Source organism: Chelonoidis abingdonii, chromosome 21, assembly GCF_003597395.2.
Source record: "Chelonoidis abingdonii isolate Lonesome George chromosome 21, CheloAbing_2.0, whole genome shotgun sequence".
NCBI classification, from domain to species: Eukaryota; Metazoa; Chordata; order Testudines; family Testudinidae; genus Chelonoidis; species Chelonoidis abingdonii.
In genome coordinates this window covers 368,042-388,925 of record NC_133789.1, presented here as the reverse complement: position 1 = coordinate 388,925, position 20,884 = coordinate 368,042, and the positions used below count along the sequence as shown (strand labels likewise).

Here is a 20,884-nt window from a genome sequence, read left to right as displayed (position 1 = left end):
TTTAGGGCCCCTGGGCCACAAGAGTGATGTTAGATAGCAGTGAATTTTAGTTTTGTTTGGATTTCATTTTGGGCTCTCTAGTGCTTTAGAGAGGGGAAGTGTTTGCTGCTTTGGTTGAGGTGGCACCAGAAGGGTGGAAATGATCAACCTCTGCTCTGCAGCCCATTGTTGCTGGAATAAATGTTGTAATAGTTACTTCCAGAGTTATGCATGTAAGGTTCCTGTGACATTTTGTCCCCATTAGCATAGTTGCTAGAGCTGGGTCCCTGCCTTCACTCCATACAATACAATAGGGTTTATATACTGTCCAGTAGGTTTAGCAGTAGCATTATCACTGGATTGTGTTTCTCTAGCGGTTTCTGTATGTCAGAGAGAGCCTGCATAGCTTTTTCTTCTAATGCTTTGAACCAACCCAAATCTTGATGTGTTTTTAACATGGCCCAGGTGCCTCATTTAACATGCACTCAATTTCTCTGTCTCTAACAAAATTTGTTTGAGGTTTTTCCAAAAACAATGTGACTTTGTGGGTATAGGTTGCAGGATGACCTTGCAAGCCAGAAAATCGATGGAGACCTCTTGTGTGCAATAGTATGACCAGGTTACCACCAGACAGTAGTCATTTTATTCCTGGTTGTTTAGCTGGTGCCCTAGGTAGTGGATATAGTGAAGCAGGTAGGCCACTGATACATAGGACGAGGAGGACCTGGCTCGGTGTTTGTTTTCACCCTTCATTGGATGGGCTGGGGTAGGGATTTCATTGTGCCAGATGTTTTCCCTCAGATTCAATTTTGTGGCAATTTAGGGTTCAGCCTCAGGTTCTGGATTCAGCCTGGAAAGTTCCTGGAGTTCCCTCAGTGTGTATTGTAAATGTCTCTGAACGGACACAGGGAGAGGGGAATCTCCTCATGGAGACGGGGCTGCGGGAGGGAATCTCCTCATGGATATGGGGGGCCGAGGGGGATCTGCTCCTTCCCCAGTGAGCGGCAATCTCCTCACGAATATGCTCCCGAGGGCGCGATTCCTTCCACTGACACTGGGGCAGCGCATCGCCTCCGCCCACCGTGCCGGGCCTTGCAGCCCGCTCCCCACCCCAGGCCTCCAAGAGAGCGGGAAAGAAAGGGCTCCCCGCCCGCCAGCATCCGTAGACCATAGAGTCGGAGGCCCTGCTTCCCTCCCAGGCCCCAGCCTGAGCCGCTCTAGCCAGCGCTGCCGTCTCTATGGCAGCGCCTTGCGTGACCCCCGCAGTGTGGTACGTGTCGTATCCCGACGCGGCCCAAACCCGGAAGTGGATCGCGCTTTGTGAATCGGGCACCGGGGGCTATGGGGGACCCGGCGGGCGCCGACGAGCTCGCGAAGCTCGAGTACCTGTCACTGGTGTCCAAGGTTTGCACCGAGCTGGACAATCACCTGGGCATCAACGACAAGGACTTGGGTGAGGGGCCGGCGGGGAGCGCCGGGCCGGGCCGGGCCGGGCCGGGCGGGGGCAGCCCCTGGAGGGGTGGAGGTGACCCCCGGGAGAGGGGGACGGAGCCCGGGACCCCTCTGGAGGAGGAGGAAGAGGGCGGGCGGGAGGGAGCCCCTCTGGTGATGCGAGGCTGGACGTTTGCCATGACACGAGGCTGAAGCTGGATCCTGGATCTCAGCTCCTTATTCAGAGACCAGCTTTATTTTCAAGTATCAGAGAGGTAGCCCTGTTAGTCGGTATCCACAGAAACAACGAGGAGTCCGGTGGCACCTTTAAAGACGAGCAGATTTATTTGGCAAAAAGAACAGGAGTCCTTGTGGCATCTTAGAGACTAACAAATTTATTTGAGCACAAGCTTTCATGGGCTGAAACCCACTTCATTGGCTGCATGCAGTGGAAAATACAGTAGGAAGATATATATACACAGAGGACATGAAAAAATGGGTGTTGCCATACTAACTATAAGGAGAGTTATAGTTATATTTGGGCAGCCCACTTCTTCAGATGCATGGAGTGAAAATTACAGATACAGGCATAAATATATAGTGGCACATGAAGAGAAGGGAATTACCTTACAAGTGGAGAACCAGTGTTGAAGGCCATTTCAGTCAGGGTGGATGTGGTCCACTCCCAAGAACTGATGAAGAAAAATTATTTTTGTAGTGAGCCAGCCACTGTCAGTCCCTATTCAAGCCCAGATTGTTGGTGTTAGGTTTGCAAATGAATTGTAACTCTGCAGTTTCTCTTTGAAGTCTGTTTCTGAAGGTTTTTTGTTATTGTTGTCGAAGAATGGCTACTCTTAAATCTGTTATTGAATGTCCAGGAAGATCGAAGTGTTCTCTTACTGGCTTTTGTATGTTACCATTCCTGATGTCTGATTTGTGTCCATTTATCCTTTACATAGAGACTGTCCAGTTTGGCCAATGTACATGGCAGAAGGGCATTGCTGGCACATGATGGCATATATCACATTAGTAGATGTGCAGGTGAATGAGCCTCTGATGGTGTCGCTGGTGTGGTTGGGTCCTATGATGGTGTTGCTAGAGTAGATATGGGGACAGTGGAGACAACTGGGTTTGTTTTCAAGAATCTCAATGTTAAGATTTATATTTTTAGAAATTTCATCAGACTAACAGGAGTGACTGTGGTAAAAAAGTAAATCTGTAATTATGTTAATATTTATTAATTATATAATCAGATAAGGAATTGGGAACAAGGAACCAGCTTCAGCCTCATTGCCCTGACACTTCCCTTATTGATTGTTTGTATTGTGGTAGTATCTTTGAGCTCCAGTAGTTGTGCTAGGTGCTGAACAAAGAGAGACAAAAGACAGTCCCTGCCCCCAAAGAGTTGACAGTGTAAGTTAGAAAATGAGCTCTCATCTCATCCTGAGACACAATCCCTCCAGGTCTGGTTCCTGAAAATGAACTTAAGGCAGTGTAGAGTGTGAAACTTTCACTGCTGCAGACCATGCATTCCATGTTCTGTGGCTCGATGAGGGACTTCATGTTCCCAGGTTGCCAAGCCAGCCCCTTTCCTCGGAGTGAAATGCACTTGACCTGACTTCAAATTATTTTTGTTTCACTCTTGATCACCTTTTCTTTGCAGCTGAGTTTGTGATAAATCTTGCTGAGAAAAACACCACATTTGACACGTTCAAGGCTGCCCTTACAAAGAATGGCGCCGAGTTCACAGTAAGTGAGATTTTAACACAGAGATCATCTTTTATTTAAAAGAGAATTGCAAGGATTAAGTATTGTGTTTATTAATGTGCAATTATTTTCACTTAATGGTTCATATATGCTGGCTTCCAAACACTTCTGTCTAATTAAGCTTTATTTAACTTTGCTTGATGCAGTCTCTGAAGCGCTATGCAATTTTGAAGACTCATTTGGGCTCTTTGGTGTCTTATTACTATGCATGTGCAGTGCAAGAAAAACAACTTGTCATGAAAACAAACTTTTTGTGGTCCTCACACACCAGGTAGATAAGTACCTTAGAAACAGGTCAAAATTATTGCCCTGGTTAGAGCCAGGGACTGGTGTGGAGAGTTACTTAAATGGAGTTTTCATAACATTGTAAAGTCAAGTCACTTTTTGTCTTGGTTCTCTACACCAGGCAACTGAACTTTTTTGGTGTATGTGTGTTTTCTTGTGACTATGGCCCTATAGTTCTGCATCTTTCGAGTTGGGACTGAGCTTTTTGTTCCCTTTCAACAAACCCTCCCTTGTGCTAATGTGCAAAAATATTGCAGTCACTTAAAAAATCTTCTGTGCTTTATCAAATTTTTCAGGATTCCCTCATTAGTAATTTGTTACGTCTCATACAGACAATGCGGCCTCCAGCAAAGCCATCTACAGGCAAAGGTAAGTACAGTCTCACTGTTCCAACAGCTCAATAGAAAACAGTCTTAACTGTTTCAGCATCTGTTGGACATTGTGGGTATAACAGAAGAAATCGCTATTCTTATATTTTATATACTATCATTCCAGTGGAGTTCTCTGTATTACGTGAGTCTTTGGTGCAAAGCTTTTGGGCTACTTGAAGAGAGCTTTATTCATTGCAGAATTCAGAATATTGCATATTTCACTATCTTACTTAATCAGAATTTCTTTTGTGAGGGGAAATGTAGTTATTTTTAATTCAGCTTTTAAAAACTGCAGTAAAATTTACATTGAGCTGAAATGAATACTCAGTTTCAGAAATGATAGGTTGAAAACTATTCTAGCCGTGTGATAAAGGTGCACTTCTAATTTTTTTCTTCTTTTTTACCCCTTTTTTATTCTAAAACCAGAGGTAGTTGTCAAACCTAAAACAGAAAAGGAAAAGCTGAAGGACCTGTTCCCAGCCCTTTGCAGACCAGACAATCCCACCATCAGGGTAAGGATGCAGGGTAATTCACACATTAACAATCAGTGAACGGAAATATGATACTTGTTTTCTGTTTTCTCACTCTTGGATTGCAGTTGCAACGTTAACATGACCATCTATATTGTGCTTCTAATGCACAAAATGTGGCAGGGCATGAGAAATGAAAATGCAGAATAGAGTCGGAAGTAAGTAGTTGGTTTGGGATTGCTGGAGGTTAGTTGCAGGGAATTATTGTTAATATAGCTCTCTCAGGGCAAACATTGCTTTGCAGAACACCCAACAACACAAGGGTTCTACCCTGACAGATTCACAGTGTAACTCAGACAACATAATAAGCAGATAATGTTTCAGGTGCAAGACTGCATGGTGACACTGAGACCATTGTAGTACACTTATTTAAGGAATGGTTTTGAAGGAGCATGTTTGGCACCTAGGATTGAAAGGCCCTTATACGTCTAGTATGAGTGGTTGCATGATAGAAGGTACAAAGAGCAGGAAAGTTGAAGATGGTAGATAGGAAAGAGGATCCAGAAGAGTGCAGAAAGTGAGAGGCATGGAGGAGGCAGAGGAAGAGGTGGAACTGTGCAGAGGTTTGAAGGTGAGGTGGATGAAATAAGTTATTAGCATATACTTTTAATCAGATTGGGAACTGTAGTAAGCATCTACTTATGGAGAAGTCAATTTTTGTCAGGACTTTAGGATTAAAATCTAGGCTATTGAAGTTGCCTACTAGTAACGTGTATTAAGGTTTCAGTAACAATTTTAAAAAGTTAGTCTCTAAATTCTTACATCGAGGCAGAACTGGTAGAGCCATGTGGCAGAGAAGGGTTTGGCTTTCAGACTCCTGGTTTAATCATCCCCATATCTTTGCTTCTTTACATGCATTTTCTCTGTGATCTTTTCTACTACTTTCCTTCTTTCTGGATATAGAAATGAGAGTGATTGTCCTATTGCATAGATTAATGCTCTGTGCTGGTAATAGAATTTTAATCAGCCTGCTTACAGAGGTATTATCTGTGTCTACAGACTATGCTGGATGAAGATGATGTGAAAGTGGCCGTTGATGCTCTTAAAGAACTTGAAGCTTTAATGCCTAGTGCAGGTGGGCAGGAAAAACAAAGGAATACTGACCACCGGTAAGTTTCCAGTGCATCTCTGGGCAAGGGCTAGCCAGTAAGTTTTCTGTCTGCATGACCTGCTCTTGTATGAAAGTTGAACACAGATTGTTAATGTTTGTCAGGACAAAAAAAAAGAGGAGGAGTCGCAGTCACGACAGAGACAGGAAACGGAGACACCGATCCCGTTCCAGGTCACATTCTAGGACTCGGGATAAGAACAAGGGGAAATCCAGATACCGCTCAAGGAGCAGGAGTCTGAGTCCCAGCAGGGACCGTAAGGATCGAGAGAAATATGCAGAGAAGAGTAATGACAGATGGAGGGACAAGCATGTGGATCGGCCCCCACCTGAAGAGCCTTCGATTGGAGAAATTTACAACGGCAAAGTCACAAGTATAATGCAGTTTGGGTGCTTTGTGCAGCTGGAAGGACTAAGGTACCCATCTGACCTTCACACTGAGCCATTACCACTTCTTGTACCATCACCCTTCCCTTGTGTATTATAAACATTGGCTTCAATTGCTGTTATTAATATGACTTAAGGCATCATACCTTTTTTATTAGGCTCAGGCAAGTATGCCAATGATACACACTGCATTTCATGACCACAGTGAATTTTCTGTTTCAAAAAAGTAAAGCCGACAGTAAAGAATGTTCCTCTTTCCAGGGACAATTTATAAACATGCTAAAACCTCTGAGCACTAAAACATTTTAAGACATTTAAAAGCTAAAGTGATATAGGAAGGGCTGTTTCCCAGAGTAATATACAGTATCTCATGCTCTTCTCTCCACATGTGACCCGCAGGAAACGCTGGGAAGGCTTGGTTCATATTTCTGAACTTCGCAGAGAGGGACGTGTTGCTAATGTTGCTGATGTTGTGAGCAAAGGTCAAAGAGTAAAGGTCAAAGTGCTATCCTTTACTGGGTCCAAAACCAGCCTGAGCATGAAGGTATGGAAGAATTTTATAAATATGTGTTGAACACAGATCAAATGATGGTGGAGAGAGAGAGTGTTTACAGTTCTAGTTTACAGCCAGTGGTGAGCTGGAGCCAGTTTGCGGGAACTGGTTGTTAAATTTAGAAGCCCTTTTAGAACCCGATAAGTTGAAGTGACCCAGGAGCGTAGCTGGGGTGGAACAGGGGGAGCGACCGCTGCCTCCTGAGCACATTATCCAAAAGTGATGCCTTAGGCACGAACCCTGTGGGTGCTCCAGCTCCCCGGCCCCAGCTCACCTCCGCTCAGCCCCCTCCCCTGAATGCTCTGCCCCGCTTCTCCCCCTCCCCCCTGCTTCCCACGGGAAGCCTGGGAGGGTGGAGAAGTAAGAGGTGGCTTCGCGCTCAGGCTTGCGGAGGTGGACCGGAGATGAGTTGGGGCAGGGGTGGTCAGGGGACAGGGAGAAGGGGTGGTTGGATGGGGCAGGGGTCCTGGGGGACCATCAAGAATGAGAGGGTTGGATGGGGCGGTGGGGGGCAGTCAGGGGACAGGGATGGGGGGTGAATGGGGCAGGGGTCCTGGGGGTGGGCGGTGTCAAGGAACACAGGGGGTTGGATGGGGCAGGAGTCCCGGGGGCAGAGGTGGGCCACGCTCCCCTTGTGGGGTGAGGAGGGAACCAGTTGTTAAGATTTTGGCAGCTCATCACTGTTTACAGCAATATGTGAAATACCAATTTGAATTCCTTCAAAATTCATATTTTAATGCTTAAAGCTGGTAAGTTATAGTTCTGTATTTATGCCACCTGTTGGTTCCTACTGCCTGTTTTCTCCACATGTTCTTTTCAGATGCCTTGCATATAAAGATTCTAAACATTCAAAAGTGTTTATACCACTCATTGAACCAAACAAAGTGGTAACTTTGAAGTCTTTAGTCAGGTGCCCAGCCAAACCCCAAGCTGTCACTTATGTCCATCCTCCATTCACTGTATGAGAAAGAGGCATTTTATTTTAAATTACAGGCCACAATGTGCTTCTGACCACCGACTGTTTAATCACTTCTGAGATGTTAATTTTAAAAATAAATAATAATGAAATGTCTTCACATATATGGGCTGTGTTTGGCTGTGGCCTCTCTGGGAAATTGAGAGATCCTTGCCTTTACATGCTTGATAGAGGAAGGAGGTCCAGGCCAGGTATCTAAGGAAAAGGTGGGACAGTGATTAATAAATCTGTCAATCATATTTGATATAGGATGTTGATCAAGAGACTGGGGAAGACTTGAACCCAAACCGACGCAGAAACCTGGTTGGAGAGATCAATGAAGAAACCTCGATGAGGAACCCAGACAGACCCAGTCATCTCTCCCTGGTGAATGCCCCTGAAGTGGAGGATGATAGCCTTGAACGGAAGCGTCTCACCCGGATTTCAGACCCAGAGAAATGGGAAATCAAACAGGTGTAAAGCATTTCCATCTCATACTGGGATGTCTGGGGCGATGTCATTCAGTATGGTTGTAGGGGAGCTTCACAGACTACCATCCACCTTCCCATTTTTCTTAATAGACCATGGTTTCTTGAGTACATGGTCCTCACTGTTAAAAGCTCTCTGAAATCTGGGTTTCCCATGCTCTGACCTCATAAGGCTTTGAGTAATCTTTGGCTAATAGTGTGATCCAGTTAAGTATAAGATAGGTGTCCCTCTCTGCTAGTCCCAGGGATCCATAATGGAATATGGAGCCTTTCACTTCTATATCCCTGATTCATAAATCTGTCCAGTGCTGTTAATAACTGAAACATCTTTGTTAGAAGCATCACTTGTCACACCAGCATCTTTCACCAGCTCTAAAATCCAGGAAAGACAAGGTGTCAGAGATTAAAAAGCCATACTAATCCATCTCTGCTGATGCTGGGTTGTTCCCTGCAGCACATCTACTAATGTTGTGTCCAGAGAAGTTTTTAAGTCACAACTGAATTCTTTCGGGAGACGTCTACAACCCAGTACGTCACCCTGTTGGGATGTATTATCTGATAATTCATTGTAAATGTCCCTTTCTTAATTTCATCCTATTTCTCCTATTTATACTCTGTTGTACCACACTAATAGACACAGTCCCCTCAGACAGTCCCAGCGCCACAATGTCCTGGGAGAACTTACACTTCCTGTCTCTTTGCAAAGTGAACCCTCCTTCCATCCCAGAGAGCTGTAAAATCTTAAATGAGCCAATCAACCCTTGAATGATGTTCACATACGGGAACTAATCCTTCCCTCTCCATTCCCTTCCCAGATGATTGCTGCTAATGTGCTCTCCAAAGAAGAGTTTCCTGACTTTGATGAGGAGACTGGAATCCTCCCCAAAGTTGATGATGAAGAAGGTAATATTGTCTGGTAGTTTCACTGTGGGTTTAATAGATTCCTTGTGTTTCTGTGCATGTGATCTATGCAAAAAGGAGCTTCTGATGCAAGCAAGTGTAAGGAGTTTCATAGTTAGCAGTAGCTCTAAACACCTGGAGCTGGCAGGTGTGCTGGTTCCCTTTGGTTAATGAAGTGCTGGTGGCCTTTGGCCGGGAGCTCTCTCTTTGCCTGTGACATTTTTACCTTTGTAGAATATGTAATTGTACAGTAAATAGGATGCACAGAAAACACTTCAATAATGTAGCTTCCTTTTGCTGTGGCAGAAGTTTGTTGAAAAAAGCTGCATGTGTCTCCTTGCTAAACCTGAATTATTTGTGGGTTTTAGATGAGGACCTTGAGATTGAGCTGGTTGAAGAAGAACCACCGTTCCTGCGAGGGCATACGAAGCAAAGCATGGATATGAGTCCCATTAAAATAGTGAAGGTAATAGATCAGACTAATGATTGAAAACTTGTACACTGGTTTTATGTAAATACTCAGGAATTAGCAATGACAAGTGGAATCTTGGGATCCATAGCCCAGAAAATCAGGAGCGCTGGGTTGGAGATCTTTTTCTTTTATTATATCTAGTTCGGTTTTCATTTAATTGGTAACAGTGAAATGAGATCATGGAATAGAAATGCAAGGTTAACATGCAGCCTACATTTCACAGAAAAAGAGTTAGAACCAAGTGGTGGTGTTCTGCTCCACTCACCCTCTTGTTTTTGATGAGGTGGGGATAGCCAGGAAACTATCCTTCCCACCTCTTTACCAGTAATCTCATCCTTGATTGGACTATGAAAGGGGTCTCCTATTTTACAATCACAGCCACTGGCATCTTGGAAATCTAGCCATCAAAAATATTTCTGCACTTGTGAAATAATAAAGTTTTAAAAGCTTTTGAAGTTGCTGTGGAAAGAGATTGCCTTCAAGCTCAAGGACAGATGGGCTGGGCTGTAATAAAGGTGTACAGAGGAGAGGGCTCCAGTAAAGGTTCCAGGACTGGACAGTGCTTGTAATTGTATGTTGTTTTTGTTCCTCAGAATCCTGATGGCTCCTTGTCCCAGGCCGCAATGATGCAAAGTGCTTTAGCCAAAGAAAGGCGAGAACTCAAACAAGCTCAAAGGGAAGCAGAGATGGACTCTATCCCTATGGGACTTAATACACACTGGGTGGATCCTCTTCCTGACGGTGTGTTCTGACTTGTCTCTGTTTAAGTATCTATTGTGCCATTCATCGTGGGAGCTGACCCATTCCAGGAGAATGTCTTAGTGTCTATGTATGTGGCCACTTCACTTAAGTCTTTTTTCATCTTGAGCCCAGCTTTTATGTTTAGTCTTTTAGTCAAAGTGTGATGGGAGACTGGACTGGGTGTATTACCAAGTATTGTACAGATGGAACTGTGGCAAAAATTGTAGTAAGCCCAAAATCACGATCAATACGCTAGAACAGCTCACTTGGCTCTGAACAGGCAAATTGTAGGGTTGTCTGTAAAATGCCTTTTTACTGTGTCTAGTTCATTACTGCATTTGTGCCATGTGAACTGAAGTGCAATAACTAAATCCTCACTTCTTTTTTTCTCTTAGTGGATGGGAGACAAATAGCTGCCAACATGCGGGGTATTGGGATGATGCCCAATGATATCCCAGAGTGGAAGAAACATGCATTCGGTGGCAACAAAGCTTCCTATGGTAAAAAAACCCAACTTTCCATCATTGAGCAGAGAGAGAGTCTCCCAATCTTCAGACTAAAGGAGCAGCTGATTCAGGTAAGACCCATGCAGGAGCCGCCTTCTCCTTGGAGTGGGAAGGATTAATATGAATGTTACTGGGTCTGTTTATTGACAGGTTAGTAGCCACTTGAGAGTTTTTAGAATTAAATGGTATTTTAAAATCATAATTTTTCTCTATACATCTTTATAAAACTGCTGGTGCTTCTTAAAAGCAGTAGGGCCAAAATTGGAGCTAAGATCCCAAATGACACAAATCTTTATGGCAGAGTGAGTCATCTGAGTGGTTAAAGAGTTTACTGGCTTGCTGATTAGCAAGACCTAAGCTAGAACACTTTGTCTGAGCCAGCATGAGTGAGGGCACTTGGGGGCTACATCTAGTCTTAGATTGACTGTATTTAAAAAAAATCCTAACAAGCACTTTAACATGTCCTCTTTCAGGCAGTTCATGATAATCAGATCCTGATTGTTATTGGTGAGACCGGCTCTGGGAAAACGACCCAGATCACCCAGTACCTGGCTGAGGCAGGTTACACGTCAAGAGGAAAGATTGGATGCACCCAGCCTCGTAGAGTAGCTGCAATGTCTGTTGCCAAGAGAGTGTCTGAGGAGTTTGGTTGCTGTTTGGGACAGGAGGTAAAGTTCTGTGTTGGAGGAGGCAGCTGCATAAACACGATGAAAAGCAGGGAAAAATCAGTAATGGAATAACTATTCTGCTCTATGGCATATTTGGATTGAGGGGCTGGCAGAATAACTCAGCCTGGGATTATCATTGCCAACAATTTTATTTCATCAGTTCAGTTAGTTTAGTGTAAGGGGCAGACACATCATTACTCATTCAAACCCATTGTTCTGCTTCCATCTTGTGTTTGGTAGGTTGGGTACACGATTCGATTTGAAGACTGCACCAGCCCTGAAACTGTCATCAAGTACATGACGGATGGTATGTTACTGCGGGAGTGCCTGATTGACCCGGACCTGACCCAGTACGCCATCATCATGCTGGATGAGGCCCACGAGAGGACCATTCACACTGATGTGCTGTTTGGGCTTCTGAAAAAGGTAAAGTTATGTTTGGCCCCGGGCTCTCTGCAGGTTATATCAGGAGGGAACCCAGGAGGAAGGCAGATATGTTTGCCTTTTAAGACCCTCATGTCTTAAAATGGTCAGTTGTGAGAACTGAGCTGTGGTTGAAGGTGACTGTACTTTGACAAGAGTAGCTCACCTGGTCTTAGCTCTGATTGTAAATGAAATGGAGTTTTGGCAACAGATGAAGCTCATTTTAATTCAGAACATTTCTGGGAGTGAATAAGCAGCTGTCTCAGAATAAGGAAATAGTTAACTTAATAGTCACTTAACGCATTCTGCCTCTCACAAGAGGTCTCTGTGCTGGGATTTCCCTTAACCAGGAAGAAAGGGAAGTGTATTTGTAAATATGGCCTTAGCTTTAAATTGCGTGAGATTCTTGGCTTTTGCCTCTCTGAGAAGGACAGTGTATCCTTTGCATTTAGATGATTCTGCGAATCTGCCAAAGCCCCTGAAATGATGGAAGCCTCTTGTTACCTGGAATAATGTAACTGAGTGAAGGGGCTTGTTGAAGCCCTTATTTGTTGCCTTTGTCACTATTAACATGGTATGGGAACGTTCTCTCCTGCTACAGACAGTACAGAAACGTCAGGATATGAAGCTGATTGTAACTTCGGCGACATTAGATGCTGTGAAATTCTCCCAGTATTTCTATGAAGCTCCAATCTTCACGATTCCCGGCAGAACGTACCCTGTGGAAATTCTGTACACGAAAGAACCAGAGACCGATTATCTGGATGCCAGTCTGATCACAGTGATGCAGATCCATTTGACAGAGCCACCAGGTAAGTGCGATTAAAATTTGGCGGTGGCAGGGTCCTGTGTCATGGGGTCATATGGCTTTATAAGAAGCACATCTGAAGGGGAGATCTTTCTACATGGAAGAGAAGAGGGAAAGAAGGAAGCAAAGGGAGTGGTTAGGTAGGAGTTGTGTGGAGCAGGATTAATTCTGTGGACATGTTCCTTTTTGTAGGTGACATCCTAGTGTTCCTGACAGGTCAGGAAGAAATTGATACAGCTTGCGAGATCCTCTATGAGAGAATGAAGTCTTTAGGACCCGACGTGCCAGAGTTAATTATCCTCCCCGTGTATTCAGCTTTACCTAGCGAGATGCAAACTAGGATCTTTGACCCAGCCCCACCAGGCAGCAGGAAGGTAATCCCAGGCAAAGGGCGGCTTCCCCCTCTAATGAAACACTTAATAGTGGGACTTATTACACTGTTCATTCCATTCAGAATCTTATGTGTCATGGGTTGGGGAGGAGAATAATTATAGACTGTGCTCTGTAGCTTTGAAACAGCAGCTCTTATGTGGCTTAACTCACAGAACTTTTCTTGGCCAATTCTCCATTCATTTTTTGGCATTTAAGCAGTCTTCTGTTTTATTTTAACCCAAACCCTTTTGTGCAGAATTGCTTTATAAATAACGTTGATGCAGCAGAAAAATTCTCTGGAGATGCTGCCTTTCAAGGGCATTGTTGTCCTCTGTGCATGTCTGAGTTTCTGAAAGGTCTGTATGGAAGCAGCTCCCAGAGGATGGCAGTAATTCTTTTGAAGCACATTCTGTGGTAGTTTCTTGTCTCATAAGGGCTATATTGCAGACACAGGCAAAATAATACTTTTTACGGATCGTGTAAAATTTTTTGAGCAGAAATTGGTAACCTTTTCCTCATTTTTTATCAAGGAGTTCCACTGTGTTCACATCACATACTGCCCTAAAGCTTAAAACAGGTTTAAAATCTGGCCATTTTTGTGGGTGAAAGGTGAAATCTGCTCTCACATGGTGGCAGCAGAATAATCAGTAATTTTAAATCATAGCAGTAGTGTCAGCAACAGACTGCACTCTTGCTTTCAGGTTGTCATTGCTACCAACATTGCCGAGACCTCCCTGACTATTGATGGAATCTATTATGTGGTGGATCCTGGGTTTGTGAAGCAGAAAGTTTATAACTCCAAGACTGGAATTGACCAGCTGGTGGTTACACCAATTTCCCAGGTACACAGTATGTTTGATAATGTATTGGTAATAAATCTGTGGCTTAGAGGAAATTTTATGGAACAAGGTGTGGAAATAAATACCACTTTCCCACACACAATGCCTTGCATCACACTCAGACTATGCTTAGCGCATCATATCCCTCCCTGCATTGTGTTGGGAGCCCCTGTAATAATGCTATTAGAATTGCAAACAACTAACCCTTCATTCCTCTCTCACTTAGTCTCTTGATTGAATCATTGTCCTGGATAATGCTTACCTGCCTCTGAGATGTAGTATTCCCTCTGAAATCCTATAGGCGCAGGCAAAGCAGCGAGCAGGAAGAGCTGGAAGAACAGGGCCAGGAAAGTGTTACAGACTCTACACGGAGCGTGCTTACCGAGATGAAATGCTGACCACCAATGTGCCTGAAATCCAGAGAACAAACTTGGCCAGCACAGTGCTCTCCCTTAAGGTAGGAATCAGTATCTCATTGTTTTGCTGAAATACAAGCCGATGTGATTGTAATTTCCACCCTTTTACTAAATGCAAATGGATAGGAAGGAACACTGTACCATTGGCAGAACTATAGCTTACTCTCCAGTTCTTTTTCCCAGGGGGCTGTAACTTAGACTCAGACTTAGCTTTACATATATCAGTCCCACAAAGGCCATTCTTTACACACAACCTGAAAGCCATATTTCATTGCAAGTTCTAGAAATGCAAAGCCTCAGGAGTCTTAGTGGAATCGTACATTTCCATGCCCTGCTATAAAAAACAAACAAAATCTTTTATAGAATAGGGTACATTTCTCAGGCCATCATCTCACAGAATGGCAGGGACTTCTCTTTTGCGGTGGTGGTAGTTGAGTTCTTCAATTTATATGTATCCCCAAATACTCTGGAGAGCTATAGAAGACCATACCCATGTGAGAGTCATAGATAGTTCTGTGCCATCTCTAATATCACCACACGCATCTCCCTGGGGCTAGTGCAGGATTGTTCACTATTGTACCTTTACTAGAACTTTTTCTTGTTTTGGTCTTTGTCCCAAGGGATGGAATAATGTGCCCACTGGGATTTGTGGTTATACTGGAGATAAGGCATGAACCTGGGCACAAGAGCTCATCAGTGCTGCTTAGACCTTGGTTTTGGCTTTTGACTCATGTTTTGTTGCTTCTGGAGTTGTTTCTTCTTATGGAGCCTGGTTTCCTGTTTCTTTCCTGGTGTTTCTTACTCTCAGATTTTCACTCTGTTTCAGGCTATGGGGATCAATGACTTGCTCTCCTTTGATTTTATGGATGCTCCCCCAATGGAAACGCTAATCACCGCCATGGAACAGCTCTACACCTTGGGAGCCCTGGACGATGAGGGGCTGCTCACTCGACTTGGGCGCAGAGTAGGTTAAATATTGTGTCTCTGAACACTGGTTGTATTGTGTTCTCAGGGTGGCCTGGGTGTAGCTGTCCATAGGGTTACCTGGCATTGTCAGTGCTTTCTCTTTGTGCTCTTGTGCGTTGTTAGTGGGTCCAAAGCCACACTTCCCCACTAGCAATTGGCCTTTGCAGACAGGTAGTAAATAATAATGTATTTTCTGCTTCCCAGTGGAGCAGTGCCATTTTCTCTAATAAGTGAGTTCCATTTTACAAGTGTCTAAAAATCTCCTGTAAGTGTTGGGCTGCTCTGATCATGTAGATGGCAAAGGTCATCTGCTCTGTGCCAAGTAAAGCTCCCCTAGGTAGTGGGCAGTGCCATGGTAGGGAAACACTCAATCGCATCGTCTTCTTTTGCATTAAGGTTTAGTTAGAGTCTCCAAGTGAAACAAGTCTGGCCTATTTTCTGATCTTGAGACCTCTTGAAGCCTTGCTTCAGCACCACTGAAAATATATGTCATTGTCCTCTATTCCTGCAGATGGCAGAGTTCCCCTTGGAGCCCATGTTATGTAAGATGTTGATCATGTCTGTACATTTGGGATGCAGTGAAGAAATGTTAACTATAGTGTCTATGCTGTCTGTACAGAATGTGTTCTACAGACCAAAGGTAAGGAATTCAGGCCTGTGTGCTGTAGTGCCCAGTCCTGGTTGCATGGTGGGAAGGAGGAATCTGGTGGTGTTTACTGAATGCATCTAGGGTAATGGTATGTGCATACCCCCCCAGACAAGATTGTAATTAAAGGGTTCCTTTGATTACATATTGCACAGCTGATTCACCTCTTTGTTACATGCCCCCAAGCTGTGGATGTTTGCCGCCACTTTGCCCTTGGGGAAGTGAAAGTTGGAGGCTTTGCTTTTTTCTTTGCTTCCCAACAGTAAATGAAACACAACATTAGAACCTGCCATCTCCTGCTTTGGAATTCGGAGCCATTCTTGTAGGGTGACTGGAGGAACCCCGTTCCTCTCCCAGAGAAACAGAAATGGTTTCAGAATGAAGTCACACATCATAAGCCCCTCCTGCGCTGACCCTCTTCCTGCATCTCTGGGCTGCAGGCTCTGGTGGTGACATGACTGCTTCATATCAGACCCCTTTTGGATCTGTTATTTCTTCATTATAATGTCCTATTGCTGTCTAGTCCAGTGACCTCAGTGTTTGATCGATATCTCAAGGCAACATCCATGGAATTGAGAAACCACGGACCTCTCTGCAGAGTCTATTGATTAGGCCTCATCTAGACTGAAAAGTTATATTGTCATAGCTACATCAGCCACACCCCCGACTGACATAGCTATGCCAACAGACCCTCCAGTGAAGATGCAGCTATGTTGACAGAGTGCTTCTGTCAACGTAGCTAATATTCAGGGAAGTGGTTTTCCAAAACTTACAGAAAAAACACTTTCTGTTTGTGTAGGGGGGCTGTGCCAGCATAGCTATGCTGAGATGATTATGTCATATAGTCTCCATAGTGTAGACATACACTCAGTCATTGAAAGTCAGATTTCTAAGCAACAGAAATTTGACTAGTTCTGTGCGTGCAACACAATGCCAGCTGACAGCATAAGTGAGCCAGGTGTCGTGTAGCATCATTTCAAGAATAGTTGGGGTGAGGAAAGAGAAGGGTGTCTCAGGAAAAATACACTGTTGCAGGTTCTCTGCTCTAGCCCTCCCCTGTTGTGAGAGAGGAGAGGAAGAGTCTGCAACAGGTCTGTATTTTCAGGTAGCAGCTGTGCTAGTCTTTTTCAGGTTTAACATTTTGTGTCATAATGGTAATGCCTTAATCATAAGGGTCCAGTTCATCCCTGGTGTGGGCGAGGGACCTCCCATTGACCTGGCAGGGCTGAGTGTGATCTGCAGTGCTTTGTATTTAATCCTTTACAAAAATGCCAGTATGCTCTTATGCATCACAACCTTGCACTGGTTAAACACGAGACTGTCCATTTCAGTAGCACATAAGAACATGCAGTGCCCCATTGCCGGGGTACATGATACTGTCTCTAAAACACACGTGATGGAAACGTGTTTTGTGTGTTAGGATAAACAAGCACTTGCTGACCAGAAGAAAGCCAAGTTCCACCAGACAGAAGGAGACCACCTCACCCTGCTGGCTGTCTACAATTCCTGGAAGAATAATAAGTTCTCGAATCCCTGGTGCTATGAGAATTTTATCCAGGCCCGGTCTTTGCGCAGGGCACAGGACATCCGTAAACAAATGCTGGGCATTATGGACAGGTGAGCAAATCCAGCAGAGGGCAGGAACTGGTTCTGCTTTTTTTAGCATTCTCGTCTTTTAGCAGCAGCTGATTGGCGCTTGCTATTTGGGTGTCATGGTGTCTGTGCTTTGAACACCAGACATGGAGGCCCTCTAAATTCTTTCTTTATGACTCTCTTCTGGCAGACACAAGCTGGATGTGGTGTCATGTGGGAAGGCAACGGTGCGAGTCCAGAAGGCCATCTGCAGCGGTTTCTTCCGAAATGCAGCAAAGAAGGACCCCCAGGAGGGCTACCGGACTCTCATTGACCAGCAGGTGGTCTATATTCACCCATCCAGTGCCCTCTTCAACAGGCAGCCAGAATGGTAGGAATATAGAGACTCTTAATTCTAAGTTTAATTCTCAGTTCTACAGCTAGAAAGTCCTCAGCATGGGCTATACATAAAATACAGATCAAAATCTGTGAATGCTCTGATACTTCAGTGATGGGCATGGAACAAGAATAGAGAGCAAAGATACAGACTCTGATTGTTCTCAGCTCCTGAGCAGACGTGTACAGGACATATGAGATACTACAACTACTTCAAATCAAGGCTGTCTGGAGTCCTGCCTCCAGCTGTCCTGTTGTGCCTCTCCTCCATGTATGGAGTTCAACGCAGCAGCATAAGTCAGCGAGAGGGGGATCCTGACATGAAACCAAGCAGCTCCATGCTGCAGAATGTGGGAGGTGGATATGAGAGGCTTTTGGCTGGGGGTGGCTCTTTCGGGGTCCTGATGTTGAAGGGAGAAGGAGAGTTAGAGAACTAGACCCAGGGGGACAGGTCTCGAGCACCTCTCACATGAGATGAAGTCTTCAGCCCCAAAGACCTTGTCATTGTTAAGAACCATTAGTTTCCCCTTCTGCAAGCATTAATGTTGCTGCCTTCTCTCTCTGCAGGGTGGTCTATCATGAGCTGGTGCTGACCACCAAGGAATATATGCGCGAAGTGACCACCATTGACCCACGCTGGCTGGTGGAATTTGCACCAGCCTTCTTCAAAGTCTCTGATCCAACCAAACTGAGCAAACAGAAGAAGCAGCAACGGCTTGAACCTCTGTACAATCGCTATGAGGAGCCCAATGCTTGGAGGATCTCTCGTGCATTCAGGAGGCGATGAGCCTGGCTCTGGCATAGGTTGTTTTTGGTGAAGTGTTCCTGGTGGATGAGATTCTGCATTGTTTTAAAATCCCCTTTTCGGGACACATGCAGCTGAACCCAAATCCAGTTCCAGCTGAAATCCCAACTAATTCAGGCTTTAGTCTGATTTCCTATTCACTTTGTAAATATCTTCATTAGGGGCCAAAAGAACTGGACAATATCACTGATTCATGTCCTCTGCCCTTCAACTGCTACAGTTAGCAGGTCACTTCTCATGTCCAGGTTCACTCAGGTGTGTTGTATTACTTCCTCCTACTTCCAGCGTTTGAAAATCTGAAGGCTTAGAAATCTGGGCACTAATCAACAAAACTAACAAATGAAGCAATGATTTAAAAACCAGTTGTTTGTCAACTTGATTGTCTCCCACCTGACTGGATCTTCAGATGCTAGAATGGCCTGAGTTTCTAGCCACTCTGAAGAGGGATTGATTCGGCTGACGTGTCTGTCTCTGCTTTTGGACAACGATCAGTTTTCTTTGGCAGACTTCACCACTTGTGCTCAACCTCCTTTAACTTTTCCATTTTCTTACTTGCTGTAACTATTTGTCTCTTACTTGAAATCAAAAACTCCTGCAGCCAGCTGTGGAGAGAGATTTAGTATCTGTGATTTGGAATAAGGTGGAAGAGATCCCCTGAAACCCAACCCAAGTGTCTGTTACACTTGGACAATGGCACAGGTCAGATTGGTGGTCTTATCTTTCATCAGCATCTCCTGTGCACTGAAAACTAGAATATCACATGTTAATTAACCACATCCACTCTGCAGCGCAGCTCAGTCTGTGAACTTAAATGGTTACAGATGTCCCAGAGAGAGATTTTCTACACAATGTGTCGTGTTTTGTTTCCTCTGACAACATTAGCTGACATCACAACTGCTCTTTTTTATACAATATTTTCTTAGGGCTAAAAATGGATTTCAGCAAAGACCTGCATAGAACAGTCATTATGAAAATGTAATTCCAGAATGACTTGCCAGTGTGTGTGTGGTCCTGTTGAAGCTGTACATAAACTTGCTTTATTTTCTTTCTGTTATGGTAATGCCCGTGCTCAGACCTGCCTTTTCAGAGCTGGAAATAGTTACCTGGCTCCAGAGCTAGAGACCCAAACTTCGTAACTTTTCTCAAGCTGGTGTATATACGAAGTGACTGGTGAAAAGTGCACAGAAGAGCTGACTGGTTTGATTTGCACCTGACTCTGTGACCTACAAGACAACACAGTTATTGCTCACTGAAAATTGGGTACATTTGAAATCTGCATCTGTCTGTTAAGAGGGTAGTGAGAGGGATGGCGTAAATATTGTTTGTAATATGTTGTACAAATGCCCTAAGTTCCTCAGAAGCCTTCATAAATAAAATTATTATTAAAATAAACTTCTGAAACAGGAAACTGTTTCAGCATCAAATATGCACAGGGATTTGTCCTTTGGTGGTAACAGAATGGCGTCCAACGTGGTAAAACCTCTTTGTGCTGCTGTAACTGTTACAAAGTTTCACCAGAATCAGGGTATTTGAACCACATTTTTTAAAAGCCGGTGGAAGATTTGAGATATATTCACTGAGGGCTCAGGTCAGACAGCAGTGGGGCTCAGAGGGGCTTCAAAACAAGATCTCTTAATTCCAAATTGTTTTTATTTCTCTTCCTGTTTGGAACAGCATTTTCTGTTTCCTTGGCTGGCTTGGGAGCTCGGCCCTTCTTTGGTAGGGGAATCAAAAGACAGAATTTTGTTTTCTCTTTTGGAAGTCATCAGTCGTGCTCTTTACTGGGAGTAGCTCTGCTCTTACTGTAATTGGTGAGTAATACACTCCTCTTCGTTTGCAGTATTTTCCATGTGAACTGTTGGGCTCCAAGGCAGCGTGCACATGCCTTCCAGAACTAAACTATGAAACAAGCATGTTGGTTTACACACAACCCTTTGCAGCAGGCTTTCTAGACCTGTCCTGCTTGGAGATGTATCCACTGGCAGATGCTAGAAAGTGGTTACCGCAGTCACTGTACCCATGGAATTGGAGTCAGAAGGAAGCACAGTCACTGCGAAGGTTTCTAGTCTAACGTTAAGCAACTGTTCAATGATATCTGTAGATTCTGGGGCTGGAAAGGATCATTATGAGCATCTAGTTTATCCTCAAGTGTAACACAGGCCCTAGAATTTCACTCAGTGATCCCTCTAGGAGGCCCATCTGCGGTTAGTCTAAAGAATAAATATTTTAGCGGTGTGCACGTAACTAAACTATGGGAAAAGCAAGGTGACAGAAGGTCTGAGGACTTGTCTATGCTGGAAGGTTATACCAATATAAAGTAAAATGTGAATTTATACCAATGTAAGCCCCAGTGTGTAGGCACTTGGATTCTGGTATCAGAGTGGTGGTAGCTTATATCCATTTGAGAACGTGTTTAAACCAAAAAAGCCACTTTTTCACTAGCATAAGTGTGTCAACAGAGGGGGTTAAACCGGTATAACTAGTAAAAACTTTCCCATGT

At 44.2% G+C, this 20,884-nt stretch overlaps 1 protein-coding gene across 1 annotated transcript; it reads left to right on the top strand.

Annotated features, from left to right (window-relative positions):
• The first annotated feature begins 1,249 nt into the window (after window positions 1-1,249).
• DHX8 (DEAH-box helicase 8) lies at window positions 1,250-19,812 on the top strand. The gene is made up of 23 exons (XM_032772700.2): window positions 1,250-1,432; window positions 3,074-3,159; window positions 3,759-3,831; window positions 4,260-4,345; window positions 5,363-5,472; window positions 5,577-5,888; window positions 6,258-6,402; window positions 7,637-7,840; window positions 8,670-8,757; window positions 9,123-9,220; window positions 9,820-9,967; window positions 10,363-10,544; window positions 10,947-11,141; window positions 11,382-11,567; window positions 12,166-12,376; window positions 12,565-12,746; window positions 13,446-13,586; window positions 13,885-14,040; window positions 14,826-14,963; window positions 15,477-15,605; window positions 17,032-17,228; window positions 17,395-17,574; window positions 18,147-19,812. The coding sequence occupies exons 1-23, from the start codon at window positions 1,321-1,323 to the stop codon at window positions 18,364-18,366; spliced, it is 3,579 nt and encodes a 1,192-aa protein (XP_032628591.1). The 5' UTR covers window positions 1,250-1,320; the 3' UTR covers window positions 18,367-19,812.
• The last annotated feature ends 1,072 nt before the right edge of the window (window positions 19,813-20,884 follow it).